This window comes from Montipora foliosa, chromosome 2, assembly GCF_036669935.1.
Source record: "Montipora foliosa isolate CH-2021 chromosome 2, ASM3666993v2, whole genome shotgun sequence".
NCBI classification, from domain to species: Eukaryota; Metazoa; Cnidaria; class Anthozoa; order Scleractinia; family Acroporidae; genus Montipora; species Montipora foliosa.
The window spans coordinates 6,117,420-6,136,336 of record NC_090870.1 but is presented as its reverse complement, the minus strand read 5'-3'; the positions used below and the strand labels follow the sequence as shown (position 1 = coordinate 6,136,336).

At 39.2% G+C, this 18,917-nt stretch overlaps 1 protein-coding gene across 14 annotated transcripts in view; it reads left to right on the top strand.

The window, feature by feature from the left end:
* The window catches only part of LOC137992228 (insulin gene enhancer protein ISL-1-like), a 64,250-nt gene extending 45,666 nt beyond the window's left edge, over positions 1 to 18,584 (top strand). For 10 of the 14 annotated variants that reach the window (XM_068837430.1, XM_068837426.1, XM_068837422.1 and 7 more), the window contains 5 exons: positions 12,930 to 13,119; positions 13,878 to 14,137; positions 14,979 to 15,280; positions 16,115 to 16,330; positions 18,227 to 18,584. In XM_068837430.1, coding sequence (XP_068693531.1) covers positions 12,930 to 13,119; positions 13,878 to 14,137; positions 14,979 to 15,280; positions 16,115 to 16,330; positions 18,227 to 18,292 — 1,034 coding nt within the window. In that variant the 3' untranslated portion in view covers positions 18,293 to 18,584. Of the gene's footprint in view, positions 1 to 4,253; positions 4,447 to 9,802; positions 9,846 to 12,359; positions 12,506 to 12,633; positions 12,788 to 12,929; positions 13,120 to 13,877; positions 14,138 to 14,978; positions 15,281 to 16,114; positions 16,331 to 18,226 lie in introns of those variants that run through there. The other 4 variants (XM_068837428.1, XM_068837420.1, XM_068837433.1 and 1 more) reach the window with 4 other exon arrangements.
* The last annotated feature ends 333 nt before the right edge of the window (positions 18,585 to 18,917 follow it).

The window sequence follows — 18,917 nt, the reverse complement described above, 5'->3', positions numbered from 1 at the left end:
GGCATTCAAATCAAACATGAATGACCACCTGCGATACCATTGCATTGCTCTACCAACTGAGCTATCGAATCAACCGTGACTAGGATCTGGTGGTCTTGTGAGTTCGTAATATGCCCATAGAGGATGCAGATATGAACAGACTAATCACTATACGTCAAATATGAGAGACATATATTAATTTTCAACTCCGTAGAGAAGCATGTTACCCTACTGACTTTGAAATGAAAGCTGGAAAGACCATCGCAGTTTCATTCTATGCGGAAGTTTAAAGATATGAAGCTGATAAAATCGGTTTAGGTCTTCATTGGTTTTTTCACCCTAAGTACTTTCTTACTGTTGTCAGTTTGACTTCACATTTTCTCATTTTTCGCGTTCGCTACATATGTTACGAAATTTCAAGTCTCTTTTCAATTTCTGAAGAACACTAAATAACGATCTATTGATCTTATCAGTGCTACAACAGATATGTTACAATTTACCTTTGTTTTTTTTTTTTCTTTTCATTGCTTCCACAAAATTGTTTTAAAATATGAAGACTTGCTTCCTGGTGATCGAAAGAAACGAAGGAAAACGAGAACCATTTTTTTGCGTGTTACTTTGTAAGTGCCGATTAACAATTGGAGAGTTTAATTGCATAGTCTGAATTATTTATATTTTTATATCTAAAATCTGGGCCACTTTGGCTTTCAAACCTACAAGATTGACTTGAAGCCGGAAAATTCATAGTCGTGTGATTCCTTTCATTCCGTTGATTGAGGACATACAATTAGTTTTCTTTCCCATTTCTTTGTTTATGAACATGACGAGGTAGTTTTGGCGCCTCTACTAGCTTTTTGTCTAAAACATGACAATAATTTCTGTTTCTTAACGTCAACAAAGATATTCGTCTCTTTTTTGGAAGGTCCTAAGGCAAAAATGGTGTCAAAGCAACGGTAATGAAAATATCTGTCGGGGGAGTCTATCGGCCAGTAGGCAGTAATCACTTTCGTCACATCGAAGGGTTTTTCTTTTTGTCTTCAAACGTGGGAGAATTTTTTTGTTATTGCTGCCAAGAAGCCATGTCATAAATAACCTGTTGATATCTTTTTAGTTGTGTGTTTTCTCGTTTCGGAGTCAAATAGAAGGATACATCGAGAATGAATGCCAATTCCTTAAAAACGTGTGCCTTTTGTTTTAATTGTTTATGTCTTAGTCACGTACAAATTCACTTTTCAGACACCTGCTTCCCTCTTCTCCTCCCTCAACTTCTTTGCCGCCTGACCTCCACCCCCAGAAAAACATCTCCATACATAGAACATGACAGAACGAAAGAGGTCCTTTTTTGTGCATTTGAAGATTTTAATCATGGATGTGTTGTCTTCGGTCTACTTGCAGTTGTTTTGTAATAGTTTCTTCGCAACTTCTGGAAGATCTGTCGGATTGATTGTTTTTATTTCTTTTGTAACATTTTTTTAAAGATAAGTTAAATGCAACCGACAGACATGTATGCAACATTGCTGAGATTTGGCTCAGCTGTTTTGAAATCGGGCGTCTTCTTGTCTCTGCATTCGTCCTGTTTAATTTTCGCTGTGTCCGTTTGTAGCTCATTAAGTATCGTCCTTTGTATTTACGAGATAAGTATCTGCAAAATTTTCAAATCACAAAGACAGTAGTCAGATATGTTGATTAAACGTGCTACTGCATGTTTTGGAATAGAATTTGATAAAAAAAAAAGCGCCCCTCCTTATTTTCTCGTTTTGTAGCTTAATTCCCTTCATGAAAGAGACGAATAAAAATAGAGGTCTCTCATGGCAATTTTTAGTTAAAGCAAAGTTCACGAAAATGAGCAGTATTCTCGGAAATGGCGTTTTCATCGAGGTTTCGTTTCATAACGCATAATTGAATTTGTCAAATAGAGGATGCCAATATATTTAAAAAAAGGATGATTTATTATTTAAGGACAGGGTTTTTAACCTTACAACGCGAACAAGATGGAGTTGCGCACGATAGCGCGAATGTTCATTTTTAAGTGACATTTTTGTTGGCGTCGAGTCAGCTGTGTGCGAGAAGGGATCTTTTCTTTTCTTTATTCCCGGAAAATTTGTTTACAGTCCAGAATATCAGTCAACTTTTATTAAAATAATATTTTTAAAATTATTATCATTTTTTTGTTCGTTTTTTCATTGTTTTACCGTCGAGAAGTGTACAAAGTACTACCGTTTGAAGAGTTTTCAAAGAAAAGGCGTCCTTTCCATTGTTAATGACGTCATGCGCGGCCACGCATGTGCTCCAATAATGGAGCTCGATTCCTAAGCCATCGTTTCTTTTCTTTCTGCAAAAGAACATGATCGCTTTATCACAGCAGTGAAAATCAGCAATCTCTACTGTGAGTGCTGATACGGGAGGGACCTCTAGCTCTACTATCATCCTTTTTAGTTAATCAGACGGCGATAAATTTACTCTTGGCTAAAATATCCGTGACCAACATCCGTCAACCGTGACTAAGCAATCTAAAAAGGCAGTTGTGTCTTTCTGTATTGTGTCTTTCTGTATCTGCGATGTCGGGCATTTAAATTGAGATACAGTAAACAATATCATCATATAGGAGCCTTTCAATTTAGCAAGAACGTTCTCGTGAAAAGTGATACTAAACCATCATTTTGGTAAAATAGCCGCTCATCGCTTGATGACTTTCAAAGTACGCAATCTTTCGTCGTTTTCGGGAAGCACATCTCACTGATTGTGCCTTTATGGTAGCTTATGAATCTATAGGTAAATTAAAGAAGAAACCTTTGATAATACCTCATGAAAATTTTCCGTTCGTAGATTTTATAGACGGTTAAGTTTTTTCGAAGATATCATGCTGCCTTCTGTTTGGACTGAATTTGAAAAAGGATGGCTTAAAGTTCTCCATCTTACAACTGCGAAAGCAGTCTTCCACTATATGATATTTAAGTGTTTAGTGGCAGAATGCAAGAAGATGAATAATGAGCTACAGCTCATCTGTAAATCAACCGATTTTCTGTAGAGCATGCAAACTTGTAGTCGGAAGGTCATGCATATTCTCGACTTTCTCTAAGGAAAACGAAAATTCAGTTTTATTAAACGGATTGACAAAGGCAAAGTAATCACCGTAGGTTTTTGTGAGCTGACGTTTCAAGCGGTGTCCCTTCAGTCAGAGAGAGTGCTAGACCTCTAGGACTTAACTCTTAGGGGGTGTTCGATTGACCTTATTTCGGAATACATGGAATAGAAGTTAGAAATTCTTCGTTTTTACGGAGATTCACATTAAAATTGCCAAGCACTTCTAAAATGCTATTTTAAACATATCTTTATTATCTTTGTTGCTTCAAAACGCCAGACATACCGTTTTAAATCATCACTCCACGTAGGCTTATTCCGGAAGAGGGTGAATCGAACACACCCTTAGAAACCCCGGGGAGTATCCTGGGTTTCTCAGAAACACCCGGACAATTTTCCTTTTTAAAGCATATCTTGCCGTTTCTGTTAAATCGACCGTGTCTTATATTTACCGGGCTGAAAACCTATGCCTTTAATGCAACGATATATTGTAAACATGTCACCCATTGCTATTATTAGGCAGCTGAAAACCTCGATGGCCTTTTAAGAACGCTGAATATTGACTTCTCAGCCGAAATTGAAACTAATTAATTTCAAACGAACTGTGTAAGAATTTTTTTTTTTGTAAATTCCTATCAGGGATATTAAGGATCTCTTTTTGACAGACAGAAAATGAATCAAAACAAACAGATATATTTTCGCTGCGGCCGAAACGATCTTAAACATAAAGCTATATATTACCTTAGCTTTTGAGAATGGTACCAAACGAAGGATGAGCGCGTTATTCAAGTTATTCAATCGAGCTTTTCTATTTTACCGATTGTAACTAAACGTGACGTGAATAATCTAGATGTATTTAACTCGAAATTCCAACTCCGCCCGAAAACTTTAACAGAATTGACCACAGTTTTCTGCAGAACTGATATTTTAAAATACTTGTGGTCACCGTATAAGAGCTTTTTAATATTGCCCGCGAGTTTCAATGCTTTCTCACTACGACCACTGAGTTTCCTCGTCCAACTATTGACAGAGCCGTAAATGGCGGCTTCCATCGTAGAGAATAAACTAGACCAACAAAGACTATTTTTAACGCTGTTTAAATGGACAGCGAGTTTCGAATGTTGTTTAGTTTTTCTAATGGTAAATCGTTTACAGAAATAGCAACCTTTTTTCTCAGCATCCTATATTGGTGGCTTTAAGGATAGGAATGTCGATTTCAATGCTTCTCTTGGGGGGGTCCTGTGACTTCCCAGCCTCTACGTGATTTCCGTTGCTTCAAGGCTGCAAAGTTGAAGGAAAGGTGGCAGTCGTATGTTAAGCTCCACCGCGGCAAAATAGCAGTTATGATGAACGCTGGTTGGACCGACGAATTTTCTCCTCGAGAAGGCAAGTTACCCCATATATATTATATATGTAACTTCTCTCATTATTAGGTTGTTGTGGACTCTCGTTTGGTTTTTCTTTGATTCCGCGGACTTGATATCATTTCAATCCTCGGATGTCGTTAGAGAACGGTCCACTGTTTGCATAAGGATCCGTTGTGACTGCGACTGGCTTTCAGCATTAATCTTCTGTCACTTAGATAAATATCAATCCACTAACAATTGCAAATAGGAGATTAATCCAATTAACGTATAACTAAGTGCTGAGTGGTACCTCGATTGCCTTTCTCCCGGGAGATAAATAGAGTTGTCCAACAAAACTTATCTGGTGGTCATGCAGCTATAATTGCCCATCATCAGCTGAAGGAAGCAAACGATCGAAATGTCTGAGTTTATCCCACTGAAAACATAATTTCGTATTTAATTTCAAGGCCTTCAGATTTTTTATTGTTATCAAGGTGACACTGGAAACGCTAACGAAAACCGTACGGCGTTTTGAAACTACAACCGATTTTTCTAAGACTCGATCTAAGTCAAATCTTCCAGAAATTTCCAAAAAGAGAACTTTCAGCGGAAAGGGTTTATCTTGGCAACGCGTTTTTTCACTTCCAACTCATGAAACTCTCTTCTGCCTTACTTAAGCCTAAGCCAAATTGAGTCTGAAACTGTTGAACTTATGTGTTCAGTAGTTCAGCGCACAGTATCTTTAACTGGTGACGTTGGCCGCATTGGTTCCGTAGATGTCTTTCTCAAAGGCATAAGCTTATGGCCTTGCATCTCTGAGAGGCCCCAAATCTTTAGACGATGTTATCCATTTTATACAACCCTTCCTCAACTGAAAACTCTTGCTCAAGCTCGCGGAAACGTCCTCGGCTTTTACCAATCAGTGTAGATTCACAGCAGGTATTGCGCTCAATCTTTAGAAACGCCAAAAAACCATCAGGGTGTTGCAAACTGGAATAAATTTTATATGCAGTTATAACTGCCCAAAACTTGATGCAAACCCAATATGGGTTAAAAACAGGTTAAGGTCAACATACCTTTTCGACTTTCAAATTTTTGTCACAAAGAACACCCAATTTTTTAATGCTGTTTCCTCACTGCTGAATTCAGGTAATATCACTCTGACTTGTGTTGTAAGTAACAGTTTTGACTTAAATATGGTGGTTCTTCCTGACGGCCCCCCTCAACTAGGGTAAATATTCGTGAAAATAATTAAAACGAGTTTGCGTTCGTTAAAACATCTTGTGCAAAACTCGAGGGAAAAGCAGACCGATTGGAAAGTTCTGCACTCAAGACTTGTTCCGGAGAGCTCCACAGTTAGTCTAATCTATAGGCTGACTGATTCTTTCGTTATATTAAGAATTGAATTTCCTTCAGTATTTACTTCCTCATGCAATATTTCAGGGGCCGCTTCCTGGAAGGTGTAATAATTATATCTATTCCATGCAGGGATAAACGTGCCGGTTATCATCCCTGGAATAGAGTTATTACAACCTTTCAGGAACCGGCCCCTGGTGTCTTCTGTTTGACTTTGTGTTAATTCTTTCTTCGACTTAAACTAAAAGAAACGATGTGCAAATTCCTATGTTCATGGCGAGGGTTAATTCATTTTGGTAGCAATCAGGAAAGGAAATGAACTTTATTTAAGTGCCTAGCCGTTCTAGCGCTGGAGCACTAATTGGGGACACTGTAAACTGAGATTAACAATAAAAGCAAATCAAGTCAAATGTTGGTTTTGAGGAGAGGGGAAACCAGAGTACCCGGAGAAAACCTCTCAGTGCAGAGTAACCTCGGAGAACCAACAAACTCAACCCACATATGACGCTGAGTCTGGGAATCGAACCCGGGCCACATTGGTGGGAGGCGAGTACTCTCACCACTGCTCCATCCCTGCACCCAGTCGGTGTCCTATTACGTTTCCTGCAAAGCCAATCATCGCGTTAACTTGTATTTGCTGCAAGTCAGAGAAAGATTTAGAAGAACAAAGCAAGTAGCGATTTTGAAGTCGTGATGCTTGGTACTGACAATGCCGATGATGATGATGTTGACGATGATGGTGCATCTTCTTGACTTTCTCAAACTGCGACTTGACAGAATTTTTTTTTTTTTTTGCTCACAAACTTAATAACCCCTGTAAAGATTTGGAAAAGCAAATTTCTTGATAATTTCTCGGTATCCGACATTTTTGTCTTTTCGAAGTCCACTGGCATTTGCCAAGGTTAATTGCCTGAGATTTTTTAATTTTACTTTCAGAATTATCAAATAATTCTGCGTTCAATTTTTGAATTCGCCTCTCAGCTTCCGCGAGGAAGCCAATATGTTTCAAGTTTGAGCAATTGTTTTCCAACCCTCGTGGGCTCTCACGGCCCAGCTCTTGGCACTTATCATTTTGTGAATAAATAACATTATGCAGTTGTAATTAAACATGTTATCAATATCATGTTTTCAATCTTTGCTAAGGCTGTGTATTTTATTCATGTTTGTGTGTCAATCGTTAGAAGGTATATTCGCTCTGACTTCGTCAAAAAATACTTTCTGTTCTATTATGCTCTGTTGATGACATTTTTAATGACAGTGATAGATGAAAGTCTTTTGATCCATAAATCCTTGGCATAGCAGGTATCCGTATTTCGTGCCATGTCTTGACCAGAAAGATAAAGGTGAATATAAGCCGGTCAATAGGCAGTCATCGGATAAATACGCCTACAGAACACATTCATCTTTTACGAGGTATTTTTCGTGTAACTAAGTATCCTTGATCCACGGCTGCTCAGTGAATATGTATTATTAACAGATTTGTCAGAAGTCGTCTTTGAATAGAAAACAATTAATTTGTATTTCACCTGAAGGAAATCGTACATATTCAGTTTAACTAATAGGCATTTCTGACAGATTTCTGATAATGAATTTATCAGTAATTACAAACTATACTGAGATAAAATTCGAATTTTTTAATGACGTTGGCGAAGAGCAAACCATGCGTATCTCACCTGGAGGAAATTGTATATATTCAGTTAAATTAATAAGTGTTTCTTACAGAATCCGGACAAAAAGTTATCAACAATTACGATAAAATTCGGTTTTTTTTTTCTTTAATAAAAACTTAAGAGTTGGCGAAGACTATACCATATTATTGTCCATAGTTATCATGGAAAAGTGAACGAAATTGACTCCTTCTTGGACTGCGAGCGACCGTGCTTTTTAATTTTCTTTTTCTCATCCCATGATCCGTTTGTTTAAGAGTATTGAAAAGTTTATGTCTTGTTTATTGTTGAGAATAGTTCCTCCATATATCTTTTTTTTTGGTTCGGACTGATAGTTCAACAAAATTTTGCTAGAGATCACTAGTATAACGCTGTGATGAAAAGAAAGGAAAGGAGAAGACAAAACATAGCTCGTAACAGTATTAAATCATTCATCCATTCATTGTTAATTAATGCGAATATATGTTCGTCTGTCTGCCATATTATCATCTTGTACTGTAGTCAGATATTTTGTATAATGAAACATTTATAAAGATGTGGAAATTTTTCTTTCAAATAGGTTTATGTAAGTGCTTTCCGAAATTTTTTTTTGCACCATTGTGACTTGGTTCGCCTAATTTTTGGACTCCTTATTTTGCTCTGTGGTTGACTTCAACGAAATCACACTCTTTCTTGTTTTATGAAAGCAAACTGGCTCTCTTTCGAATCACTCATTCCGTAGGAGTCGAGAAACGCACTAAAGAAACTCACTTTAAATGCCCCTATTTAAGCGAGAAGCGACCGAATTATCTCTTCGTCAAGCACTCCTTGTTTTTATGTGTTTTTCTTTTGCGCCATGCCGTGTCAATTATTTCTTAATTTTAAATGATTTGCAAACGTTACAATTGGTGCTAAACAAGTGAATATTATCGCGTTTTATAAGGCAGGATAAAGCGTAAAGCATACGTTTCCAAACAGAAAACGTTATCTCTGGAAGTGAAAGCTATTCCATGCGATGAATTAACAAACGAGGTCATTGTTTACTGCCTTGGGGTCTATCGCAAAGATATAAGATCAGATGCAAATCCTTTAATTCATTCGATGCTGGTCGAAGATACACAAAGCAGTTTACCTAACTTGAGATCATTATAAATTTTTTTTTAAATTTACTTAACCGCTTCAAATCAACTGATCTTTCTTTGAATGGATTCACTTTGGCTACTGTTCTTCTTTCACGTCACCGAATGAAGTACTCCTTCCACACTCAAACACCTCTACATGTAAACTTTAGATCTCGTGTAAATATATATATATATATATAATTTTTTTTTTTTTTTTTGTAAAGCGCTTTTAATTCAGCTCTTACGAGTCGAATCCGAGTGATTGTTTGAAGGCTGGATTTGGTAGCTTCGTCGTCTTTAGAGATTTGCATCTTCAAAAGACCTTAATTAATATAAGACCAGAGTCTATATAACGCAAATCGTATACTTTTTTTTTCGTTTGATTCGTGTTGTGCTAAAAACACTAAAAAGGACATCGAAACGAAATAAAAGGAAATATTGTGCACAAAAGAATTTGTTTGTTTTTAAATTATTTTTTATTTCCTCCAGAGATGGCTGCCCCGAGCAACTATTCCCATGAAACGACTTCATGCGACGCGACCATCTGATATTTTCTTTTCAAAGTAAAAAGATGTCCGAACTCGGCTCATCTCAAATTTTTTTTTGAGCATACTTAAAGGTTTTGGCAATTTTCAAGTGCGGGTCGCCTCTTAGGATTTTTATTTTATCCCCGATTGTGTTCAGTGTGTTGAACTTCCATTTTTCGTTTCAGAGCAGATGTTTCTTTTGCCTTTTGTGAGCAATTTCCTCGCTCAATATTAAAACTTAAAGACACAACTGGAAACGTAAGACGAAAAATAGGAATTCCACCTCTGCTCTTAGTCTGAACAGCGAATTTGAGTTAGGATTTTGCCAGTATATATCGCAAATTATAAATTTTCTCAAAAGTTTACGTCGACTTGGTTATCCGTCGATCCTGGCCCTAAATACTTATTTCCCGCCATTTTATTGTTTCGTTACCTCTTACCACCAATTGGGACAAAACAATGCTTAGGCGAATTATCAAATATATTGGCAAGTTCGTTTACAAGGCGAACCTCACTATCTATGCATCACGTTGAAATTACGGAACTCTTTAATTCGTTTCGACGAAAATGACGCGAAAGAAACGTATATTTTGGCCTTTGTTTTGCGCGGTTTTGTTGAAAGCGTTGAATCCATTATTATTTTTCACTCAACAGTTTCTGTCAAGGTTAATTTGTGTTTTCAAGTCCTCTTTAGGGGCAAATGAATGTCAACGCTTGGTCGTATTTTCCAATCTATCGAAGTAATTGTCGAAGTTTGCACAATGGTTTGTGTACTGTCGAGATCGAAAGGTAACACTATACGCCTGCTTACATCTTTATAAGATCACTTTTCATCTATCCTATCTCTCAACGTGTCGTCTTTAAGGCTAATTCTTGCGTTACCTCCATCTCTCTCTCTCTTTTTCTTTTAATTCCAGAATTCTTAAGCCTCATTTTTTGGTTAAAAGCCACAGAAATTTTGCTACCTCTGTCATAAATAAGTTTTGAATACTGCAGAGAATCTAACGCTTATTCTTTTTGCCATTTCTCAAATTCTGTATTCAACAAATGCCGAAATAGTATGAAGTGATAATCATTTTGTCTTAACTCGATTTCATTCCTTCATTCCTTTCCACCAGTCAATGCTATTTTGCCAAACCTTGTCTTCGACCTAGAAGTGAACATACGTTTAAACATCTTGACTGGAATACTAACTAGATCCTTTGAGCATGTTTATACTTTTCAGCAATTGAGACTATTAAAGGGCTCGTGGGTTATTCGTTCTCTGACGTTTTCCGTGACAAATATATCTCTATGTGCCACGCTCTGATTGTGCTTGAACTGAGGACGCTTGAAATTTCTTCGGGATGACTTCAGTGCGAAGACAAAATTTTGAAGTTGCTGGAAACAATATAGCTCCAATTCAGTCCGTTGATCATTGGAGTCTTTCCTGGACTGAAGTCTCGTTTATTTTGATTTCTGTGAAGCCAAGAATACAATTTTCATTTTTCATTTTCAATTGCCTTGTCTGTCACGTTGGGGCAAGGGGGACACAATGGAGCCGTTCGCACCTGTTGTAGCTACAAGGTTATAGTTTTGATTCTTTCATTGATGAAAAAGCAGAGATGCTGAAGAAATAAAGCAAAATCTGAAGAACCCCTCGTTATTTTTTCTAAAATCCATACAGTTTGCCGGTTGACATGTTTGGCAAAAGGATGGCTTCCCAAATGAAGAAGTTAGAATTTTTTTTAGAACCGTAAATTGAATTTACCGGAACTTCAACCGGAACAATAATAGAGAAGAAATGTGACTCCAGGCATAAAATAAGAGGAATATGGTAATTTATTTGGCAGCACCTTAACGGCGCCACTGAAAAATTCTCTTCCAATCAACATGATTCTTAGGTTTCGTCTCTACGCAAATGATGCTGAGTTCAGAAACATTTGCCGCCCAGGAAACGAACGATGCAAAGCAAAGATGGTGTGAAAAACAATATTAAACTTGCTTAATCGCAACAATGGCCTATTTTATAGGGAAGAATTTCGGATTACAAAATTCGTTTCCCTTTAGTTAATAACGAGGTTGATCTTTTGCGCGATCGTAATCTGCGTTCTGTCTGTCAGTTCAAATATTTGAATTCCTATGCTAAAGATTTTTCCAAACGTTTTTGTTTTAGTATGCTTACCAAATAAGTTTGAACGCTTCAAGCAATGATCCCATCTTTCTTTTGTCTTTGATTCAACTAAACTTGATTCTTCTGGAAAGTCTGTTCTGTTGTTTAGACAGACTGATCGGAAATGCAAAACCCAGGAGAGCTTCTTTGGGTTGGACAAATCCGGATTTGAATTTACGCATCATTAGCGACAGGAAATTAGGGCGCAATTTTCCAAGTAGGAGGTCTGGTAACGAGCGACTCCTTAATGAGGTACTCGACGAGTGAATGTGACAGATAATTAATATTTGAATGATTTGGGCTGGCTGCGACATGGCTTTGAATCATGACCAGACGATCAAAAGATATGTTTGACAACGTTGAATAGCTTTTTAAATCCCTAAGTTGAACAAAAAATAACAAAGGCCATTATGTCATGTTGTGTTCGCTGCAAGTGTTTTCAATACTGACTTTGTTCTGCCATTCAAAAGAAAATTTCTCAAGTAAATATTTTTCATTCCAAATTGTGTCAATATCATGACCTTTACAGTTTTCAACATCTTTGCCTGTCTGGGATTCTTAAAAAGGTGGAGGGTTCTTTTCAATAAATTATATCCATTATTGACCTCGACGCTTTAGAGTCGGTCGCGACTTGACAAATGAGGCGGAGCTTGTTACTTGGACGTGCTAAATCTCGTTTGCTTCTTTTCACAAATTTCTGCTAATTACATCGAAGTGTTCGAGTTTCAATGAGATCCTGCCCCAAATCCACCCTTTTGTTTTGATTCAAATGTGCTTGTTGTTGCGCCTCGAAGCATTGACAATTGGACAATGCCATCACATTGGACGCTCGATCGACACGGTTGTTCACGACGCATAAACACAGTGCTGTTTGAAGGCTGTGTGTTTCTTACATTGTTGAGAGTAGTTAAAATAAATTTTGTTTGAGAAATTTATATCTGAAAGTGATCTCACGTGCGCGGATGCCAATATCCAGGATCTTCGACAGCGGCCAATGCTTGCAGATATTGCTTTACTGACTTCCACGTGTGCAGATAAACTTTGAACACACAAGTCAGCTGTCAATGTCAATAACTGATGGGACATTGTTGTTTGTGACGTTAAGAAATCGTGATCTTAACTCACTTCCCCAACTCCTTCCTCCGATGTGGCAATCGCAGATTGGCATCGTCCGTTGCGTTCCACAGGTTTAGAATGAGTGTCCTAAAATTCAACCGCGCTCGATTTCATCTTTGCTGATGCGTTTATCGCTGTTCTCAATCTAAAAAAACGCGCAAAGTTTGACAAGTGTTGAAAGGTGGGCGTCCAATAGCGATTGTTGCATTCAAAACTGGGCAGTAATTTGTAAAATTGGTGGTTTTAGCCTCCGGCCAATAACCTGACGGACAATGACAGCGGTAGTCACGTGACTAGGCACGAACCCGATGCACCAATGACATGATCCCTCCAGAGAGATCGGAATTTTGAAGTATTCGGTCTGTCAGCTGGCAGAGTCGCTTAGTTAGTAATCCCATTTTGGTTGATATCGCCGAGTGTGCCTTGTGAAGTTCCTCGGGAATGAGCGATCAGGAGCTCCAGCGTATGTAGATCTCGACGTGATTCCTTGATCGTCAAAATAAACTATAACCTTTAGCGTCGGTGCTCTCTGGGACGCTCGAAAGTATTTCCTGTCACGCTTAAACCAAGGAGCTCTTAAGTTTTGTTTTGTATTTCTTTTGCAGAAAAGCGTCGAATATCCATGTGTGTCGGTTGCGGCTCCCAGATTCAAGATCAGTACATCCTCCGAGTAGCGCCGGACCTTGAGTGGCACGCTGGTTGCCTCAAATGTGCCGATTGCCACACATATCTAGACGAGACTTGTACTTGTTTTGTGCGAGACGGAAAGACCTACTGCAAGCGTGATTACGTTAGGTAAGCAGTGCAATCTACTGCTGAAAGATCAGGATGGGAGCTTAGCGCGGCTCAGCGATCAGAGATCATTTGTACAATCAACATGCATCTAAATCTCTTGCCTGTTCCGCCCAGCGTTCACCATGTTGTGATTCTTCATCGACCGGTGCAGCGTATTTACAGCCACGGGCGGCGTAATATTCCGGCGTGAAAATCAATGTTGTTAATTACAAAGACAGAGTAGTTGATGGTTGCGAGTGTATTGTCCGCGTCAAGCCTTCCCGTTTACAAAGCCACTGTCAAGTTGGCAGTTGTGATTTCTCCCGCTGAGTTCCATCATTCCTGGGCATAAATAATCGCCGTGGTTTCGGTGGATTTTCAAGAAAGCTAATTACAAAAAAATCCTCACAGTTGAGAACTGGCTGGAGCTCAGGAAATTTAGTTCACACAAGTTGTATCATAACTCCGCCTCTTCCTTATTGTGGGTTAGCGAGGCGGGAAAGTTTGCCAAGTCGACAAGCAGGAGGCTAGGAGTTTAATTTAGATTTGTGGTTTTTCTTATAATTTCGCTTTCGATCGCGATTGTGCGAACCTTATAATCTTGCGGCGTCAGGAAATCTCAGCGAAAATCGCACGGGGGCAGATCGTTAAAATACACAATTGACAAACTCTCCTCGAAAGCGAATTAAGTTGAAACAGATATATTTGCGAAAGTCGTTCTTTCAAAGCACGCTATTTGCCATCTGGTTATGAAAAGATATTTTTCTCTCACTCTTTAGGTTATTTGGAACAAAATGCGCCAAGTGTTCCAGGTCTGTGACCAAGAACGATTTCGTGATGAGGGCGAAAAATCAAATCTATCATATAGACTGTTTTCGCTGCATAGCTTGTAGCAGACAGCTGGTTCCAGGAGACGAGTTCGCACTTCGTGAAGACGGTTTATTTTGTAAAGAAGACAACGAGATCGTGGAGAAGGCCACGGCTACTGCCCAAGCAGCTCACGCTAGAGGAAGTCAACGATCTTCGTCTCAATCGTCAAGTAAGTCCGTCTGTTTTCACTTCTTTTCACTCGGTTTCAATGCGGTAGGTCATCTCACTTAGCAAACGTATCTCTAAGTCTAATCAAATTGGGGTTGATAACGCTATTATCAACTCCGATTGACTCGTCTTGTATCAATTTTCCCATTTTTAAATGCTCGAATTAGCAAGAGAATTATGCCAGCGCTTGCCGTACGTTTTCTTTCATCTACTGAGGTTCAAAGCGGCGCCTGTAACCGGGCAACTTGACTGTGCTTTCGGCTTGTCGGGGTTCGTTCACGGGCCTTGCTAAAATGGATGCGATGCCGCTCGAATAATATATCTTGCTGGTAGTTGAATTCAAAATTGAAATGTTTGTTGGTAATATCTTCCCTTCTCAATTATAAGGTTCAACACGGATAAGTACTTTTGACATGCATTTCCGATGGGAGAGCGTCCGTGATACCACATACTATGATATATACGAGAACATAAACTTTACTTTCCTTGGCCGATTTCTCGATCGTTTGTGCATTTAAAACTTAATGCCGAATATTTTTCCCGGAGCAATTCTGCCACAAGTCAAGCAAGAGCCTTTTGAACCACTACAAAGCATTACTATTTCCGCAGGAAAATACAAAATCTCAATCTTGAAGATGTTTATTGGAACAACTGACGACCTTACATTGCAACCTTCTTCATTTGATAGATATTCCGTTTACAGACTTCGCAGTCCTATACTACAACTCTCAAGGTCTTCTCGAATATTACTGTTTCGACCCTCGAAATATTAGATTTGATATCAAGTGAAGTATCATAAGTGTGAAGCTAAATTTAAAATTGATAATTCGATTCTCTTGCAGCTCACTCCAACGTCCCGGCCGAAGGATCACCGACACGGCGCGGTAAATCTTCAGAGAAAACGACCAGGGTACGGACGGTCCTAAACGAGAAGCAACTACACACTCTTCGAACGTGTTACGCTGCGAATCCACGGCCTGACGCGATGATGAAAGAGCAGCTTGTCGAGATGACAGGGCTGAGTCCTCGAGTGATCCGCGTGTGGTTTCAAAATAAACGTTGCAAAGACAAAAAGAAATCCATGATGTTGAACAAGACATCGTCCCATCATCAACACCAAGGTCCCGGGTCGGACGACGGGCAGGTAAAGAACGTTCTTTATTCCACCTTTTTTTCCCTTATTTTTGTCTTTCGAAATCGAGTAGAGGGTGCGTGTGAACATTTGTTGAATCTTGTCACTATCATTTTGTACTTAGCTGTCAAATCGAAGACGAACGGAAACTAGAATATTTGAACACAGGTGGTCAATGAGCAAGCAATGGCAAGATTTTCTACGCCTTCCGTTTTTCGTTCTTTTGCAAAACAGCGCGTCGCTCGTGACCCCAAACATGAACACCGCGAGAAGAGTCTTCTTGTTAGCATAATTGGAAGAATTAGCCAAAAGGTGTTAATTTAAGATCGTTTGGGTCCACAGCTGGTCTGACACGTCTTAGCGATTTTCGACTGAAGCTCTGACGCGTTTTTGAGCTCCCTCCTCGAGAACAAGGCACGCGTTCGATTTTTTTTCTCACTACTAACAGGAGAAAAGCATCAAGCCCTCCAAACCCTTCCACCATGAACTTCAAAAAGAGAGGTTTATGATGAGTTTATTCAGCTTCACTGATAAAGTCCGTTCATACGTTCTCATCTGCTCCATTTATTATCATATGCACACACAGTTGTATTGTGTGCGACTTGCGAATGCAGTTACTCTTAATTTTGTAACCCATGAATGTGTGTTTCGTGTACTCTTGCTTTTTGAGCTAATCTATTAGTACAGGGTCTTAACTAAAAAAAAAAATTATTATTACTGTTAGTCGCTGTGGGACATTGATCTGTATATGTTTTACAAAGCCAAACATAGCTGCCTCGAAGACATAATAAATGATGACGGAGATTCGACTAGTCCAGTTTAAACGTATGCTCTGTCTTCTTGTAGAGTCCGACGGGGAGTTCACCAAACGCTCTACCTAGCCGCTCATTACCGCCGTCAGCTATTTCGGGTGTTCAGGTTTTCGCTTCGAGTCTAACGCCGCCTGCTCTCAGACCGCAGTCAGACGTACAGATGGGCGACATTCCTAGCTATCAACCGTGGAAAGCGCTGAACGAATTCGCAATGCATAGCGACATGGATCAAGGTCCCTTTCAACAACTGGTAAGCGTGCATGCCGAGCACAACCGTGTTGTATCGTCTTTCTTACACGCTTGGCGCTACGTTGCTTTTTGTCTCGCTTTCGCCTCTTTGTGCAGTGTCTTGAGCGCCTCAAATGACTCAATTACGACGGCTTCAAGTCGCTCTCTATTAGCCCAAGGAAGCAGTTAACCCGAATTGCACGAACTAACGGGAAACCCTTGTGTCAAAACAAACCGGCAGAATGATTGCACGCCCTTAGGGGACCATTAAATGAATAATACAAGCGTATGGCCATCGAAGCAAGCTTGTGTTTTTTGTGTAGGTGACAAGATAATTGCAGTGCTGTTGAATAGACTTCTTTGCCTACTTTGCATAACTTAATTCAAATATCTCGCAAACCGGGTACTGTCAGTGTACAAATTGACTTCTTCACAATCTGTTACAAAACGCGTTACACCACAATTAAGTGATTTCAAAATATCCTTTTGGTTTGTTCTCCTAAACCGCGAGATTTTCAGCAAGCGTCTCTTTATCCAGTCAACTCCATTGTTCCTAGTAAGTCTAGTAATAGAGAATTTTCTTGCACAGGTCTTTGTTAAATTTTACATGATATCGCAACCTCTTTGCTTTGGTATTTTCAAGCTATCCGTTTGTCTTCACGTTTCCTCGGAATACTTGGTTTTAAACCTCCGTCTACAATACGTTTCTTTGGAAGAAGACAGCCGGAGTTTTACAATATTACGATTATTGTTTTCTGTATGAATTCAGAATTGCCTTGCACCTTGGAAAACAAAGCTTTCAGTGGCTAAAGGAAAAAAACTGAGTCCTTGCTTCATTTTGTATTTGTTTTTCCTTTCTGAATAGTTGTACGATTTCTAGGACACGAAAGCTATTTAACCTGCTACGCTGATTTCAACATTATACTGTTGTTTTAGAGACAAAAAGTTTGAACCTCCGCCAATGCAGTCCTTTGTTTTTGGAAAGCCGGTCAAGCGAACGCCTTGAGAATGACCAAAATCAACCCTTCTTCGTTCCTGCTTCTAGCGCGAAAAGAACTACGGTTATATGAAATAGTTTTCCTTAATTTTACTGCTTCATGTGATTCGTTCCTTGTAATCCCTTTTAGGATGGTAAAGGATGGTCTTCTTGTTTCGTCTCGCCCTTACGTATTGTAATATTGCGTTTTGGCGTTGTACAAAAGTTAGTCTATATTTAGTACGTTCTTAAAATCCAATTTTTCCATCCTGAGCCTGAATTCGTGAGAGCTTTATGAGAAAAACGGCTCGGAAACTTAAACATTTAATCAATAACAAAGGGGTATTTTTGACCTTTTCCTAACAGCGGGTTGTTTGTTGAGTTAATCACGATAAACATCACCACTGCCCAGCATGGGGTAAAATACTTCATTTAGTGAACAAAGGACACATGGGTATAAAGAAAGACCTGCATTACGCCATCGCATAACATCAACCGCATTTTTCCACACAGAAATCGAGGCAACGGCTGTTACCAAGTCCTCAGACAAAAACCCGTTAAAACAGGGAGAAGAACATTGTGTTTTTCTTGAAGCTCTCGGCAAAGGCACATGCTAAACAGGGAATTACCTTTTGACGAACCGTAAAGGGTTTTTCACGAGAATCCTTCAGCATTTGGGCTCGGCCAATGTGCCATTTGAAGAATTCATCGTTTGTTTTTCCCGTTGTGTAGTGGTTTCCGTTGAAATACGGGGGAAAAGGGCGAGAATTTTCTTGAAGGAGAAAACAAAACGATTCTTTTAATCATTTTGGACCCTGAGCCTTCACTTGCGTATTAAGATTTACAGAAGTCATCGCGCGGCGTTTTTGGCAAACTAAACATCGTCTTTTCCGGTTTACTTATCTCGATTCTCTCTTGTTTTTCTTCCATCTCTATTGTTAGGTACAGTTCTCGGAACAAGCTCCACATATGGTATCGCGATCGCATGAAGGAATAGGAGCAAATTAAATCCGTCGTTTACCGACACCACATCACCCTCCACCGATATATGAGAAGCGATTGGAGACCCCACCGTTCTAGGCGGAGAAACATGGACACACTGTGTAGCGCAAATCGCAAACCGGAAATCTTAATTTATTTCGTCGACTGCAAGCTAGCTTTGCAAGCATGCAAGCGTGCATTCTGTAAAGTGCATAGTTCAATTATTTCGAGGAACAGCTCGTTTCGTTCCTCCTCCGCTGATAATGTATATATTTTATGGTGAGAGCCTCTGAGTAAAAGGGAAAGAACATGAACTTTTTTTAACGTCTGTTTGTTTTTTTTCTTACTGCACCATTTCTTACCGTATGATTTTGCCTTACTAGTCCCTTCAAAAAATTTGAAATTCCAAAGACAGTCTGGGGATCTTTGAAGCTTTAATGATTGGGATAAAGTCTTTGTGAAGAGAAAGGTTTTGCAAAAATTGTTGCTCGAATATCAGCTCTTTGTGCGTTAAAGATAAGATCAAACAAATCGTGCTGGGTCCCTGAAATGTTTTGAAAACAAACACTGGCAGGTTTTCCCTTGGTGGCCTATCGCGGTAAGCATTTTTTTATATTCTGTGTCAAGGGGGTAAAAAACGAACGGAGAATTT